Below are 17,640 nucleotides of genomic sequence, written 5' to 3' on the forward strand. Positions count from 1 at the left end.
GTCAGGGGACTGACGCACAGATCCTCATTTCTTTGTCTGCTCCCATATGCTAAGCCCTTAAGGTGTGAGGCTTTTCTTACAGCCCCAGGCATGACTTTCTCTTTACAGCCGTGTTTGGAGCTATTGCGCACTCTGTTATAAAGTGCTAGATCTCGATCATTGGAGAAGGCAGTGGCACCCCACTCCAGCACTCTTGCCTGGAGAATCCCAGGGACAGGGGAGCCTGGTGGGCTGCAGTCCATGGGGTCACAAGGAGTCAGACACGACTGAGCGACTTCACTTTCGCTTTTCACTTGCATGCATTGGAGAAGGCAATGGCACCCCACTCCAGTGTTCTTGCCTGGAGAATCCCAGGGACGGGGGAGCCTGGTGGGCTGCCGTCTCTGGGGTCGCACAGTGTCAGACACGACTGAAGCGACTTAGCAGCAGCAGCAGATCCATTCCCACTCTTCTGTTGTTCCTTGTATATACCTTTCCTTTCAGGTAACCCGATAGAATGAGGGACATAGGGTAACCGTATGTGGAGAAAAGGAATCCAGAATGGGAGAAGGTTCAGAGAGAATCTTATAGAGACGGTGAATTACGGTCATAGTAGAGCTTGGACCGGAAGTCAGATCTGGTTTCGGTACTAGCTGTGCAACACATCAGGCAACTTCTTGAATCCCTCTAAGCTTCATGTTCCTCTTCTGTAAAATAGATGTGATTAACTACCTACCCCTCAGGGCTCATATGAGGATTAAATAAGATGATTCACGGAAAGAGTTGGATATCCAGCATGTGATACGTATTCAGTAGATTTGCTAAAATTAGTCAATTGATAATAAATAATGAGGTGCTAATCAACATTAAGATATCATGGTAATTATAGACTTAATTTATCCTTCCTATTCTTGTCACCATTACAATTGATAAAAGTAGGCAAATTTTTGCACATTCTTAATATATTTTCTGATTTTATGTTTTAAAGTAAAAACTCCTTACGTCCGGGCAAGAAGACGTAAACAGTGCATTTGTGATGATTCCAAAACTGTTGATACACCTTCTATCTCACACCAAGAAAAAACAGAAGAAAACCTTTCCATGGTGAGTGAAGTTGAAATGCTTTTGTTCTTTAGCCTAGAAAATGCCATTCTTTGCGCCAGCCAGCCATTGGCTAGTGGCAGCATTCTTTCCATTTTTAAGGACATGTAGGTTAAAAAAAAATTTTTTTTTGTCATAAGATAATAATACAGCATAATTGAGCAGAATGAATGTTTTGCCAAAAGTTTTACTTTTGTTTTAGGTTTGAAGGACTCGTCAGCCAAAGAAACCACTCGTTACACACATAGACAGTTTCAGTCTTTTATAGAAGATTATTTGACTTAATTTCAATATACAAGCATTAAAAGAAAAGAAATAGAAGCAATAGTATAGTATAGTGAAGTCGCTCAGTCGTGTCCGACTTTTTGTGACCCCATGGACTGTAGCCTACCAGGCTTCTCCGTCCATGGGATTCTCCAAGCAAGAATACTGGAGTGGGTTACCATTTCCTTCTCCAGGGGATCTTCCCGACCCAGGGATCGAACCCAGGTCTCCCGCATTGGAGTCAGACGCTTTAACCTCTGAGCCACCAGGTAAAGAGAGAGATAACAGCATGTATATGCATCACCGATTGGGCCAGCCTACATCCAGCCTTGAACAGCACTGGGAAGTCCCTCATTAACAGCAATTTGGAGTCGCAGTCGGGACAGGTTCTGGGCAGTGCATCTGCCCTGTGGGCGACTTCAGATGGTAGTTTCAGGGACTCCTGCTTATAATCAGGCCACAGACTGACGTGAACATCAGTGTGCATGCAGAAATGCAGCACTGGATTCACTTCATACCTTCTTCCAGTGCTGTTTCACCTGTGAGCCAGTCACAGAATTTCCTTAGATCCTGGGGTTGACCAGACCTCCAGGGGCCCAAGAATTCCAAAACCCACTCCCTTTCTTATGTAAAGTGACTCCTGACTTGCTGTGCTTGAGGGCAGGCACCGAATTCAGAATCTAGGCAGTGCCCAGACAGGTGGTCAGAGAGGCCTGCTGTCCTGTTTCTGAATCCAGAATAAGACTTCTATTTTAATTTCCCTAACAAGGAACCAAGAAACTGCCTGCCCTGAACAGAGAATTAGAGTTTAGCTGCTATCCTTGACTCCTGGATTGGATTCTTTGGCGCTTACCTATCCCACAGACAGTGTCACTGTTGCAGTGTTCTAGTGTGTCTGCATCCATCCAACTTCCAAGAAGTATCTCGGATACATAGTAGGAAGAAAGACCTTGGAACCTAGACGGAGAATAGGAAAGCAGCCCGGTTTAACCAACCCGGACCCTGTGTGGTTTATAGTGGTAGTTTGCTCTATGTGAAATCCCTCATGTGAAGGTGTATTTTTAAAGAAAATAACTTAGTTGCCCATATATTAATTTATGAGATGGATATCCATCTAGTTTGATTAAAACTAGTTTGATTAAAACACATAGCATCCTAGATACTAACTTCTTAAGCAAAGTAGACCCCTCAAAGAAATATTTTGGATAAGACTGTGTGTGTGGATTAGACTTCCCTTACATACTTTTTGTTAGTGTAGAGAGGAAAATACTATTCGTTGAACATAAACTATGATTGACCAACTATTTTATACCTAAAATATTTTAAATGCTGTTTAAAATGAATTGTGTTTGCCTCAACATTTCAAAAATATTTTACATTGTTCCTGGTATCTCTTGTAATGAATGAAAAGTTAATTGTCTTTCTAATATATCTTTTAGGCTTACAATTTTAAAGATTTTTTTTTTGTTCATATTCTGCTGTTTCACTAGGTTATGTCTAAATGTAGGTGTGTTTTTAATTAATTTTACTCTAAAAGGACTAGACATGTTCGTTTAGTCTGAAGACAGATTTCTCCTGGTATTCTGGAAACTTTTAGCCCTTAGATTGTTGACTATTACCCCTCTCCCATTAGCAGCATTCTCCTTTTATGAAACTCATAGTTTTTGAGATGGTTGTTAGACCAGTCTCTCTATATCTTTTTTGTATTTTCCATCTCTTTAATTCTCTACACTATATTCTGGGTGATACCCTTTGACCTCTGATTTTCTACCGAAAGGCTGAGTGGGTGACAAGTAGAGTTTTTAGTAATCCTTATTTAAGCTAAAGGACACCCACTCATGGTCACTAGTTTTATGTGGGGCTCCATTCTAACTCCAACTCAATGGACATGAGTTTGAGTAAACTCTGGGAGTTGGTGATGGACAGGGAGGCCGGGCATGCTGCAATCCATGGGGTCGCAAAGAGTCAGATACAACTGAACCGAACTGACTGATTCTAACCCCTTCCTTATGTGGCCCTGAGGCCTTATCTCCTGTTCCTTTGTAGGTATTAAAAACCCAGACCCTAATTCCTAATAACCTATGTTTGCTCCACATCCCTCATGGGCTGCTACCAGCTTCATTTCCTTTCCCTTTATTTTTCCAATTTTAGCTGGGCATGGGTGGTTAAAATTTATTGTATTTTGTCTAGTGTATTTTTCCAGGTGTTTGGAGTAGACAGAGGTCCTTCTGTATCAGCTCAGCTCACTGTATTGACCATTAGTATCTTTAAGGTATATTTTCATGTAAAGATTAAAACATTATGGAAAAATCATCCTAACCCTATGGTTATTAACTGTATGAGTATTTGTTTCAGGAATAATGTGTATCACTTTAGATGCCAAGCCTCAGGGAAATATAATGAAGATATAAAAGTTGAATGAAAACCAACTTTAAGAAAAAACTTAAAATATACAGACTTTAAAGTCATTAAAGGTTTATCCTTTGTAAATGTAAATTTGTTTTTGAGTGCTGAAAATTTCAAACCAAATTGAGGATGAGGGGTGACTTTATGGCCAGATGCAAAGGAAATGAGATGATTTTAGTTTGATGCTACCTTCTAACACCTTTAGATCACAGCATCTAGGCAGCCTCCTTCTCTCCCTCCATATAGAGTACAAAAGTGATTATCATAATGATAATAGTTGGCATTCACAAAGTATTTATGACATGGTGAGCTCTCCTCTAAGTGCTTTATGTTAATCGATTTAGCCTCCATAATAATGAAAGTAGTTTCTGTTAATATCATTACCTTCCTCATTACAGCTAAGGAAGCTGAAGTAGGAAAGGGTAGGTAACAATCCAAAATTACATTTCTATTACATAGCAGTGGCAGAATTAAAATCCAGGTAATCTGACTCCAGAGCCTGTGCTCTCAACCAGTATGTTTTAATATACAAATTTATGAAAGATGTGTCAGAAGCAAAAATGATCTTAAGACGTTATGAAAAAACCCAAACAAATTTGTTGGCCAAGCCAATATGTTGAAGGCATTTCAGTATTAATATTCCTCTATTTTAATTTCTCTAACGATGAACCAAGAAACTATCTGCATTGAATTGTTTAATATTATTAAACTATTAATATTAATAGTTTAATTAATACGATTAATTAATACTGACAAGTATATAAAGAGGTTGTTTTAAATCCTCTTTGTGGGTTTTTGAGAGTGTTTTGTTTTTCTAAGACTGTATGTGAAATCTTAATAGTGTACAATGATAATCATAAAGCCTTAAAGTGAACTTCTTGTATATATGTAATCTTTCAATATTATTTGCTGAGTTCTTTTTTTTCCTCCTACACCTATAAAAGGAGTCATTGAGAAATTGTGATTGGTTGCCACTCAACATTCTGTTTTCCAGGAGCAGATCTGCTACATAAATCAAGATGTATTTAAGTTTAGTTTTTTTCCCAAATACACACATATATATATATGTAGTTAAGTTTAAATGAGGCCTGAATACATGTGGAACATAAAGGGAGATCACATTTTCTGTGGTGCTTTATGTAGCACTTTTACTATTCATTTGTCAGTTGCCTGTTAGAGAAAAACATCTACCTTCTTGTAATGAAGTTTTTAATATTTTACCTGATAGCATCAGACCATCAGCGCCATTCTACAAGATATAGAAGAAAAACAAGAAAATTTATTAGAGTTTGAGATAAGAACCCCTGAAGATGCAGGTAAATATGCACTCATGTTTAAGTTTGATTATTTCAGTCATCCAAGGCATTGCTGCCTCATTTTCTTTTAGGGATGGGGTGGGTATAGTATGATTCCATTTTTAAAAAGTTCAAGAACAGGCAAAACTAAACTTTTGATAGAATTCAAAATAGGAGTGCTGTGAGGCTGAAGGTGTCCTCCCTGCAAAAAATGTCCACATTATAAGCCCTGATGAATGATAAAGATGTGGTCTGTACATATAGTAGAGTATTACTCAGCCATCGAAAAGAACGAAGTAATGTCATTTGCAGCAACGTGGGTGGACCTAGAGATTGTCATACTGAGGGAAGTAAGTCAGAGAAAGGTAAGTATCATATGATATCACTTATATGTGGAATCTAAGTAAATGGTACAAATGAGCTTATTTACAAGACAGAAATAGAGTCATAGATGTAGACAGTAAACGTATAGTTACCAAGGGAGAAGGGGTGTAGGAGGGACAAATCGGGAGATTAGGATTGACACACACATGCTGCTATTTAGAAAATAGACAGCTAATAAGGACCTGCTGCAGAGTACGGGGAACTCTACTCAGTACTCTAGAATGACCTCTCTGGGAAAATAATCTAACAAAAGTGGGTATTTGTATATGTGTAACTGATTCACTTTGCTGTAAAACAGAAACTAATGCAACATTGTAAATAAACTATACTCTAATAAAAATTAATTTAAAAGTCAAAATAGTACCTCATCAGTCTTTTTTTGTAGCAGGATGTAACTGTTAATTAGTCTGTTAGCTTAATTTCATGTTGTGGTGGTGGTGATTTAGACACTAAGTTGTGTCTAACTCTTGCGGCCCCATGGAGGCCAGGCTCCTCTGTCCTCTGTCCATGAGATTCTCCAGGCAAGAATACTGGAGTGGGTTGCCATTTCCTTCTCCAGGGAATCTTCCCGACCCAGGAATCAAACCCAGATCGCCTGCATTGCAGGCAAGTTCTTTACCAACTTAGCTATGAGGGAAGCACTAATTCATGTTGTATACCTTTTTAAAAAATTACTTCTTTTTAAACTATACCCATTCTACTTTTCATCCTGGCCTAACACATGATACAGGTGGTATTTTGAGGAAAATAATCCAAATTAGTTTATATCCCCAAACAGTATGTATAGTTCATATATTTTATTTAGTATTTATAGTATCTTATACATCTAAGATGAATTTTATAAGAATATACTTTTTTCATTATAAAAGGTATATAGATACACTTCAAAAACAATAATGAGGAAAAACATGCTAAAAATCACCTGCTGCTCTACTGTAATATTTTGGTGTTTAGTTTTCCTTTTTTTCTAAGAGAATGCTTATGCAATTATACCTCAATAAAATTGTGAAAAAGTGTAGATGGGATCGTGTGAGATGTGCCGTGTTTTCTTTTTGTCACAGTCATCATTCTTAGTGGTTACATCATATCCTTTTCAATAAATGTCCCATGATTTACTTAATTTTTCCTTCTTTGTTGAGCATGTATATTTTTCCATTTTTTTTTGCTATTATACCACCATACATAGTTTTTTCTGGATTTAGGATTATCCTCTTAGGAAAAATTAACATAATTGAAATTATTGGGTCAAAATATATAAACATTGTAAAATCTATTGGTTCATATTGATAAGTTGATTTCCTATAGTGTTACATAATAATTTGTACTTCCACCAACACACATTTGTGTTTGCTTTTACACTGCTAATAGCGTCAGTATTTTCATTTAAAATAATTTTACTGAAAAAGTTTTTACTATTTTAGTAAAAAATATGTATATTACTTTCACTTATTGCTTATTAATGGTACTTTTTCACTAATTTTATCTTCTCTTTCATAAATTGACTATTCCTGTTTGTTAGGAAATTGAAGCCATTTTGTATAATCAAGTTATTGACCCCTTTTCTCCCATAACTGCTACAAATACTTTTTTTGTCCCTTAACGGTGTTTTTATTTATAACGTATTAGTGTGTGTTAAATACAGAGATTCTCAAATTCTGTATAGTAGAATGTATCAGCCTCTTTGCTGTTGCTTTTAATGCTTCTAAGATTAGAAACTCTTTTCCCCTCCCCACTCCCAGGCTTTGTAACTTAATTTTATTCTGTTGTGATCATGTTATCACTGGGATTATTCTAATCATGATCCTTTTTTTGAGTCTCTTTGCCCGTTTAGGGAAGGAGAGGTAACGCAGTAGAACACTAGAGTTCTTGGCTCGTGAGCAGGTCCTGACTGCTGTTGGTTGGTGACATTGTACAGGAGACAGAGATCAAGACCATCCCATGGAAAAGAAATGCGGAAAAGCAAAATGGCTGTCTGGGGAGATCTTACAAATAGCTGTGAAAAGAAGAGAAGCGAAAAGCAACAGAGAAAAGGAAAGATATAAGCATCTGAATGCAGAGTTCCAAAGAAGAGCAAGAAGAGTTAAGAAAGCCTTCTTCAGCAATTAATGCAAAGAAATAGAGGAAAATAACAGAATGGGAAAGACTAGAGATCTCTTCAAGAAAATTAGAGATACCAAGGGAACATTTCATGCCAAGATGGGCTTGATAAAGGACAGAAATGGTATGGACCTAATAGAAGCAAAAGATATTAAGAAGAGGTGGCAAGAATACAAAAAAGAACTGTACAAAAAAGATCTTCACGACCTGGATAATCACAATGGTGTGATCACTCACCTAGAGCCAGACATCCTGGAATGTGAAGTCAAGTGGACCTTAGAAAGCATCACTACGAACAAAGCTAGTGGAGGTGATGGAATTCCAGTTGAGCTGTTTCAAATCCTGAAAGATGATGCTGTGAAAGTCCTGCACTCAATGTGCCAGCAAATTTGGAAAACTCGGCAGTGGCCACAGAACTGGAAAAGGTCAGGTTTCTCTCCAATCCCAAAGAAAGGCAATGCCAAAGAATGCTCAAACTGCCACACAGTTGCACTCATCTCACATGCTAGTAAAGTAATGCTCAAAATTCTCCAAGCCAGACTTCATTAATATGTGAACTGTGAACTTCCTGATGTTCAAGCTGGTTTTAGAAAAGGCAGAGGAACCAGAGATCAAATTGCCAACATCTGCTGGATCATGGAAAAAGCAAGAGAGTTCCAGAAAAACATCTATTTCTGCTTTATTGATTATGCCAAAGCCTTTGACTGTGTGGATCACAATAAACTGGAAAATTCAGAGAGAGATGGGAATACCAGACCACCTGACCTGCCTCTTGAGAAATCTGTATGCAGGTCAGGAAGCAACAGTTAGAACTGGACGTGGAACAACAGACTGGTTCCAAATAGGAAAAGGAGTACGTCAAGGCTGTATATTGTCACCCTGCTTATTTAACTTCTATGCAGAGTACATCATGAGAAACACTGGGCTGGAAGAAGCACAAGGTGGAATCACGATTCCTGGGAGGAATATCCATAACCTCAGATATGCAGATGACACCACCCTTATGCCAGAAAGTGAAGAGGAACTAAAAAGCTTCTTGATGAAAGTAAAAGAGGAGAGCGGAAAAGTTGGCTTAAAGCTCAACATTCAGAAAACGAAGATCATGGCATCTGGTCCCACCACTTCATGGGAAATAGATGGGGAAACAGTGGAAACAGTGTCAGACTGTATATTTGGGGGCTCTAAAATCACTGCAGATGGTGACTGCAGCCATGAAATTAAAAGACGCTTACTCCTTGGAAGAAAAGTTATGACCAACCTAGATAGCATATTCAAAAGCAGAGACATTCCTTTGCCAACAAAGGTCCGTTTAGTCAAGGCTATGGTTTTTCCTGTGGTCATGTATGGATGTGAGAGTTGGACTGTGAAGAAAGCTGAGCGCCGAAGAATTGATGCTTTTGAACTGTGGTGTTGGAGAAGACTCTTGAGAGTCCCTTGGACTGCAAGGAGATCCAAACATTCCTGTATGCGAGACAGCAAAAGAGACACAGATGTAAACAGTCTTTTGGACTCTGTGGGAGAGGGCGAGTGTGGGATGATTTGAGAGAATGGCATTGAAACATGTATATTATCATATGTGAAACGAATCGCCAGTCTAGGTTTGATGCAGGATACAGGATGCTTGGGGCTGGTGCACTGGGATGACCCAGAGGGACGGTATGGGGAGGGAGGTGGGATGGGGGTTCAGGATTGGGAACGCATGTACACCCATGGCGAATTCATGTTGATGTATGGCAAAACCAATACAATATTGTAAAGTAATTAGCCTCCAATTAAAATAAATAAATTTAAATTAAAAAAAACAAACAAAAAAAATAATGGAGATCAGCCCTGGATGCTCTTTGGAAGGAATGATGCTAAAGCTGAAACTCCAGTACTTCGCCACACCTCATGGGAAGAGTTGACTCGTTGGAAAAGACCCTGATGCTGGGAGGGATTCGGGGCAGGAGAAGGGGACGACAGAGGATGAGATGGCTGGATGGCATCACCGCCTCGATGGACGTGATTTTGAGTGAACTCCTGGAGTTGGTGATGGACGGGGAGGCCTGGCGTGCTGCAATTCATGGGGTCGCAAAGAGTTGGACACAACTGAGCAACTGAACTGAACTGAACTGATGGCTTTCCTGGTAGCTCAGCTGGTAAAGAATCCACCTGCAATGCAGGACACCCTGGTTTGATTCCTGGGTTGGGAAGTTCCTCTGAAGAAGGGATAGGCTACCCACTCCAGTATTCTTGGGCTTCCCTGGTGACTCAGCTGGTAAAGAATCCATCTGCAGTGGGGGAGACCTGGGTTCGATCCCTGAGTTGGGAAGATCCCCTGGGGAAGGGAACAGCTATCCACTTCAGTATTCTGGCCTAGAGAATTCCATGAACAGAGGAGCCTGGTAGGCTACAGTCCATGGGGTCACAAAGAGTCAGATATGACTGAGCGACCTTCACTTCACTTCATAAGTGACTATATATCATATAACCCTAAATGTTAAGTGTAAAGAACAAGAGGAGAGGGCAATGGCACCCCTCTCTAATACTCTTGCCTCGAAAATCCCATGGATGGAGGAGCCTGCTAGGCTGCAGTCCATGGGGTTGCAAAGAGTCGGACATGACTGAGCGACTTCACTTTCACTTTTCACTTTCATGCATTGGAGAGGGAAATGGCAACCCACTCCAGCGTTCTTGCCTGGAGAATCCCAGGGACAGTGGAGCCTGGTGGGCTGCCGTCTATGGGGTCACGACTGAAGCGACTTAGCAGCAAAGAACAAGAACTGATAGCATGATTCTTATTTTTAAGTACATATAATAAATAGTTATATATAGTATAAATATGTAGGCTATATATAAAGTAAACATGTTTTAAACACACACACTTACCAAAGTATTAAAAGCAGTCTCTTTCATGGAGTGAAATGTTGAGAAGGAGTGGGTGAGTGGGAATACCCTGACTTCTCTTCCCTGTTGTTTTCAAGTCGTGTCCAGCTCTTTGCAACCCCATGGACTGCAGCACGCCAGGCTTCCCTGACCCATGCAACCTCCCTGAGTTTGCTCAGGTTCATTTCCATTGAATTGATGATGCCATCCAAGCGTCTTATCCTCTGTCACCCTCTTCTCCTCCTGCCTTTGATCTTTCTGAGCATTCTTCTCTGTAAACATTCATATTATTTCAAAATTTCCTTTACATTGACAGTGTTTTCCTTTTGTATTTTAAAAAGTAAATAATTGTAACAGACAAAATTATCTTACTATTTATCTTCTTTTAGTACCCTAATTTCACAGTTAAGGCGGCGACCAGAGAGGTCAATGACTTGTCCAGGATCACCAAGCTTAGTCAGTGGGATAACAGGGTTAGAACTCAGGCTTGCCTGCTCCTTCTTGGTGTGGTCTCACACACCTCAGGGTACTTCTCTAGAGTGACATAAGTCCATTAGCTTTGATATCTGGACCATTGATATGGTGGAAGAGGGTAGGAAAATAATGGCTTTTTAAATTTAACAATAAGGCTAAGTCCTTTGTGACCAAATTTAACATTTGCTATCTCTCAGTTAGCTGACTTTTTATTTTATTACCTTGCTTCTAGAACAATATGCTGGTAAGATGTTAGAGATAAAGGAAGTTATGGACAACGTGCTTGCTAAACAGAAGGCAGAAAGGGATGATCTAGCTAAAAAATACAGGTGAGTTAAAAAAAGGTAAGAATGCTTTGGAGTTTTCAGAATTCATCTATTTTTAATCTATAATAGGTCTAGAATTTCTTTTTTAACTTTATTTATTTTTGGCTATGCTGGGTCTTCATTTCTGCACACCGGCTCTCTCTAGCTGCAGCAAGCAGGGGCTACTCTCTAGTTGCAACGCATGGGCCCTCATTGCAGTGGCAGAGCATGTTTCTTGTTGCGGAGCACAGACGCTAGAGCATGGGCTTCAGTAGCTGCGGTGCACGAGCTTAGTTGCCCCCGTGGCATGTGGAATCTTCCCAGGCCAGGGATCAAATCTGTGACCCTGCACTGGCCGGCAGACTCTAAATCCCTGGACCACCAGGGAAATCCTGGCCTCGAATTTCTTGTGATTACAGATGTTTTGTGGAACTGGAAAAGGACTTTATGAGGTCATCTAATCTGTTATGCCCATGAGTAATTATATTTACTTCCTAAGTCACTGCTAAGTCACTTGAGTCGTGTTCGACTCTGTATGATCCCATAGACGGCAGCCCGCCAGACTTCCCCGCCCCTGGGATTCTCCAGGCAAGAACACTGGAGTGGGTTGCCATTTCCTTCTCCAGTGCATGAAAGTGAAAAGTGAAAGTGAAGTCGCTCAGTCGTGTCCCACTCTTAGCGACCCCATGGACTGCAGCCCACCAGGCTCCTCCGTCCATGGGATTTTCCAGGCAAGAGTACTGGAGTGGGGTGCCATTGCCTTCTCTGATATATACTTCCTAGAGAGATGTTTTTCTACTTTATTACTTGAAATGTTTGGAAAGGATATTAAAATGTCCATAGCCATGAATTTCATGAAAGCCTTTCTGGCCATGAATCCCGTAAGTAAATTTCTTTCCTTAGTAAACTCACATTTTTTTTTAACGTTAAAATTGGTTCTTCTGTGCTATTACAAATGTTCTTCTAAGCAGTGTAATCATGTATATTTTGTAGTCTTGTGTACTTCTAAGTTCTCAGGGTCCTTAAAGAGTTTTATCCTAGTTATATTGATTATATACCTCTTATCTTTTTTTTTTTTTTGAGAAACTTGTTATATATATTTTTTCTTGTTTGGGTATTATTATTTTTTATTCTTTTATTTCTTAAGATGAGAACTTTTAAGGCCTACTCTCAGCAACTTTCAAATATACAATACAGTATTATCAACTGTAGTCACCATGGGTGTTTATAACCTTTTGATTCCTTCACCCATTTCACCCGAATGCGTCCTCCACCTCTGCCAACCGCCAGTCTGTTCTCTGAACCTGTGACTTTTGGTTTTTAGCTTCCAAATATAAGTGAGATCATACGTTATTTGTCTTTGTCTGACTTGTTTCACTTAGCATGATGCCCTCAAGATGCGTCCATGTTGTCACAAACAGCAGGATTTGTTTCTTTTTATGGCTGAAAAATATTCCATTATATATGTGTCTTCTTATTAATGTTGCTATTAGTCTTGAAATTTTGTAATCTAAAGAGCATTTTCATTTTCTATCTGGACTCTGTTTCACATAGTTTTCAATGTGATATTAATTTCTTTTTTCTTCTCTATTCAACCAGCTTCTTACATTTAATACTACTTCTTATTTGCTAATTCTGATTTCTTCTTGACACTTCTTCCACTTGCATCTGCTACTTACTTTAATATCCAGGCAGTTTGGAGTTTAGTACCAACAACTCTAACCTGTGTTAGGAGAGAGAATTATCTACACTGTTGCTTTCCTTTAAAATAGCTCCTCTTAAAAGATGGTCACTGAGACCATTTCAAGGGGTCTGAGAAGTCAAAAGCCATTTTTATAATAATATTAAGATGTTATTTGCCCTTTTGTACTCTCATTTTCTCATAAGTGTACAATGAAATTTTCTAGAGGCTACATGGTATATATGATATCATCATCCTAATATCTAATGGAATGTACACTTGTGTGTTTCTGTGTTTTAAAATTCTCTCAGTTTTATTTTCTAAAACAGTAAATATTGATAGATATAACCCATAGAAACAAAAGCTCTTTGGGTTCCTCAGTAACTTTTAAGAGTACAAAAAAGTCCTGAGACCAAAAGGTTTGAGAGCCACTGGAAACAAAAGTGTCCAGTCTCCTGCAGATGCGTGTGGCATAGGTAGTAGAAGCAGAAGTGAGAGGCGTGGGCGAGTCAGTGCCTCCCGTTCAGTCCTCAAGCCCCAGAGACGTGGTCTGGGGAGGACACACAGGACAGTGCTTCTCCGGGCCGTCGTCTGGACTCCAGGCACGTCACTGCAGGTTCAGAAAGTACAGTCACGGTAATCACTGGATGCATTGACATTCCTGTGTCTAGCTTACTTATGATTATTCACAAAACAACCCCAGTCCCCCATAGCTAAGTGAATTTGGGTGGAACTTACTCTAGAATTTGACTTCCTGATTCACCATTTACCTGTAAACAGTTAAGCCAATTCCAAACCTAAAGAAGGTGGCATTGCTCCTTGGTCATCAGTTGGTACCTTCCAACTAAAGGACTAGTAGATAGCTAGATGGACAACTCAAGTTGTGTTTCTGTCTTAGGGCTGACTCACAACTGATAAATAATGTGAATATAAATGTGGATGAGCACACTGCTGCTGCTAAGTCGCTTCAGTCGTGTCCGACTCTGTGCGACCCCATAGACGGCAGCCCACCAGGCTCCTCTGTCCCTGGGACTCTCCAGGCAAGAACACTGGAGTGGGTTGCCATGTCCTTCTCCAACGCATGAAAGTGAAGAGTGAAAGTGAAGTCACTCAGTCGTATCCGACTCTTACTGACCCCATGGACTTCAGCCTCCCAGGCTCCTCTACCCATGGGATTTTCCAGGCAAGAGTATTGGTGTGGGTCGCCATTGCCTTCTCCAGGATAAGCACACTGTCACGTCCTAAAAGCACACTGTCAGCTCCTAAAAAAGGCATGCTTATTTGCCTCATGTAGCGCAACAGTTTGCTCTCGAAGAATACACAGGGCAAAGATAGACTCTTGTGTACTTTGAGCTGATTAAATTTAAATTGACACAGAGTATCTATAAAATCTAAATGACTGCTTGAAAAAAAAAGTTTTCCACTGTTTTTGTATTTTTCCCTTTTCTGTTTCTTTCTACAGGGTGTCCATAGAGTCATTTAAGCATGGAGTCCTGAGGGAGCAACTGGCTAACTTGGCGGCAAGGCAGAAGAGCCTCCTACTCGTAGCAAAAAAACAGAAAAAAATAAGCCAGAAATTTCACACCTATAAGAATGCTACATCTTTGTCTGGTCTTAGTTTTAGGAAGCTGCCATCAAGCTCAGAAACCTCTAATGAAAAGGACAGGCAAGAGTGTATCAGTATGGAAAATTCCATGCAGCCCCAGTCAGGTTCACTTTCTCCTGTCAGCCTTGTGTGCAAAGGCATGCAGGAAACACAGTTGTCTCAGGAAGTCTGGCACAACAACCAAAGTACCCACACTTGTCTAAATTCAAAGACAGTGAGAAGGGAAGAATTTTCTGGAAGTGAATTGAATTCTAAACAAAATATCAATGACTGTACCTTAGATAGAGTATCAAAATCCAGACATTCAGATGGCACTAATCAGATTAAATTACAATCCCAATCTGTTACTTTTATTGCTGAAGCAGAGTATTCACCAAAAGAGAATGATCTTACAGGTAGTACAGCCAAGGGGCACGTGTCCTTTAGTCCTTCAGCAGTAACTGGCACATTAAAGATTTCAGCAACCACGAGTGTGTCTGCCCACCATGATGCCCATCCATCAAGTGTTATTTATGATCAGGGTCCTTCTGATTGTGATCCAAAAGAAGGAAACAGGAAAACAGCTCCCCACCAAGCACCCGGGGGAACATCAGAATCCCTGGCACAGCAAGGGGTTGATGTCTTTGGCAGTGACATGGGGCAACAGCTGAAACCTTACTTGAAAAAATCAGCTCTCACTGTTCCTCATGCAAATGATACTCAGAGCTGCTCCTCCTCTGGGTCTGGCTACCAACATACTGTGAAAAAACCTTCAAACTACAACACAACTGCCAAAAAGAAATGTATGCAGATAAAGGATCTCATATTGCTAGGAAGACTTAATCCAGGAAATAACATTCTGGAATTCAAAACACAGGTATCCTATTGTTTTTTTTCCTCTCTAAAATTATGTAAAATTTATAAATAAGTGACCAAAAGGCTGCTGTCACATAGTGTCAGTGTATAACACTTATTAGAGGGAAAGGGTTTGGTTGGGCTGTTTAAATGGAGAAACCTGACCATTATATTCTTAGCAAGTGAAAGTGAAAGTCATTCAGTCATGTCCAGCTCTTTGCGACCCCATGGACTATATAGTCCACAGAGTTCTCCAGGCCAGAATACTAGAGTGGGCTGCCTTTCCCTTCTCCAGGGTGTCTTCCCAACCCAGGGATCAAACCCAGGTCTCCTATATCACAGGTGGATTCTTTACCAGCTGAGCTTAGAGGAAAGCCCAAGAATACTACAATGGGTAGACTATTCCTTCTCCAGCGGATCTTGCCAACTCAGGAATCAAACTGGGGTCTCCTGCATTGCAGGAAGATTCTTTACCAGCTTAGCTACCAGGGTAGCCTAAAATTGCCCTATTCCTTTTAGTCACGAGCACCTTTGGGCTCTCAGACCAGAATTAGTTATACTCAGCAGGAAGGGTTTTGTGTATGCTAAGTCGCTCAGTTGTGTCCAGCTCTGCAACCCCGTGAACTGCAGCACGCCAGGCTCCTCTGTCCTCCACTATCTCCTGGAGTTTGCGTAGATTCATGTCCATTGAGTTGGTGATGCTTCTAACCATCTCATCCTCTGCCATTTCCTTCTCCTTTTGCCTTCAGTCTTTCCCAGCATCAGGGTCTTTTCCAGTAAGTTGACTCTTCACATCAGGTGGCCAAAATATTGGAGCTTCAGCTTCAGCATCAGTCCTTCCAATGAATATTTAGGGTTGATTTCCTTTAGGATTGACTGGTTTGATCTCCTTGTAGTCCAAAGAATTCTCAAGTCTTCTCCAGCACCATGATTCAAAACCGTCAGTTCTTTGGCGCTCAGCCTTCCTTATGGTCCAACTCTCACATCCATACACGACTAGAAAAACCACAGGTTTGAGTATACAGGTCTTTGTCAGCAAAGTGATGTCTTTGCTTTTTAATACGTTGTCTAGGTTTGTCATAGCTTTCCTTGTAAGGAGCAAGCGTCTTTTACTTTGATGGCTGCAGTCATCGTCCACAGTGATTTTGGAGTCCAAGAAAATAAAATCTGTCACTGCGTCCACTTTTCCGCCTTCTGTTTGCCATGAAGTGATGGGGCTGGATGCCATGATCTTAGTTTTTTGAGTGTTGAGTTTTAAGCCAGCTTTTTCACTCTCCTCTTTTACCCTCATCAAGAGGCTCTTTAGTTCCTCTTCGCTTTCTGCATAAGGGTGGTGCCATCTGCATATCCGAGGTAGTTGGCATTTCTCCCAGCAGTCTTGATTCCAGCCTGTGCTTCTTCCACCCCAACGTTTCACATGATGTTCTCTGCATAGAAGTTAAATAAGCAGGAAGACAGTATACAGCCTTCTACTTCTCTCCCAGTTTTGAACCAGTCAGTTGTTCAGTGTAAGGTTCTAACTGTTGCTTCTTGACCTGCATACAGGTTTCTCAGGAGACAAGTAAGGTGGTCTGGTATTCCATCTCTTTAAGAATTTTCCAGTTTGTTGTGATCCCCACAGTCAAAGGCTTTAGCATAATCAATGACGCAGAAGCAGATGTTTTTCTGGAATTCCCTTGCTTTCTCTGTGATCCAGAACTTGAAAGTGAAAGTTGCTGCTCAGTCGCGTCAAACTCTTTGTGACCCATGGACTATACAGTTCATGGAGTTCTCCAGGCCAGAATACTGGAGTGGGTAGCCTATCCCTTCTCCAGTGGATCTTCCCAACCCAGGAATCGAACCGGGATCTCCTGAATTGCAGGTGGATTCTTTACCAGCTGAGCTACCAGGAAAGCCCCCAGAAAATGTTGGCCATTGATCTCTTGTTCCTCTGCCTTTTCTAAACCCAGCTTGTACATCTGGAAGTTCTTGGTTTATGTTCTGCTGAAGCTTAACTTGAACGATTTTGCGCATAGCCTTACTAGCTTGTGAAATGAGAGTGATTGTATGATAGTTTGAACATTCTTAGGCCCTGCCCTTCTTTGGGATTGGAATGAAAACTGATTTTTTCCAGTCCTTTCGCATCTTTCTTTTACAGTTTGTTAGGCAGGATTGGAGCAGTGTTCAGTCTAAGGCTAATTATATCCCACTGCAAAGGCAAGACTTCTGTGTATCTACCAATGCCCCATCAGTTTGTTTTTCTAATCTTACTATTGGGAACAGGTGTTGTTTCTGCCTTTTGAGAATGCCAGAGAATGCCATTACATCTAATTCTTTCAGATGGTTCTTTTCCCAGGCTTGGCTAATTTC

The 17,640-nt window shown here is 40.4% G+C and overlaps 1 protein-coding gene across 1 annotated transcript in view; it reads left to right on the forward strand.

The window, feature by feature from the left end:
- Positions 1 to 17,640, forward strand: part of ANKRD31 (ankyrin repeat domain 31) — a 134,478-nt gene that overhangs the window by 91,907 nt on the left and 24,931 nt on the right. Inside the window, exons 19-22 of the mRNA XM_018053792.1 lie at positions 968 to 1,083; positions 4,979 to 5,066; positions 11,098 to 11,194; positions 14,314 to 15,313. Coding sequence (XP_017909281.1) covers positions 968 to 1,083; positions 4,979 to 5,066; positions 11,098 to 11,194; positions 14,314 to 15,313 — 1,301 coding nt within the window. The remainder of the gene's footprint in view (positions 1 to 967; positions 1,084 to 4,978; positions 5,067 to 11,097; positions 11,195 to 14,313; positions 15,314 to 17,640) is intronic.

Source organism: Capra hircus, chromosome 10 (assembly GCF_001704415.2).
Source record: "Capra hircus breed San Clemente chromosome 10, ASM170441v1, whole genome shotgun sequence".
NCBI lineage: Eukaryota > Metazoa > Chordata > Mammalia > Artiodactyla > Bovidae > Capra > Capra hircus.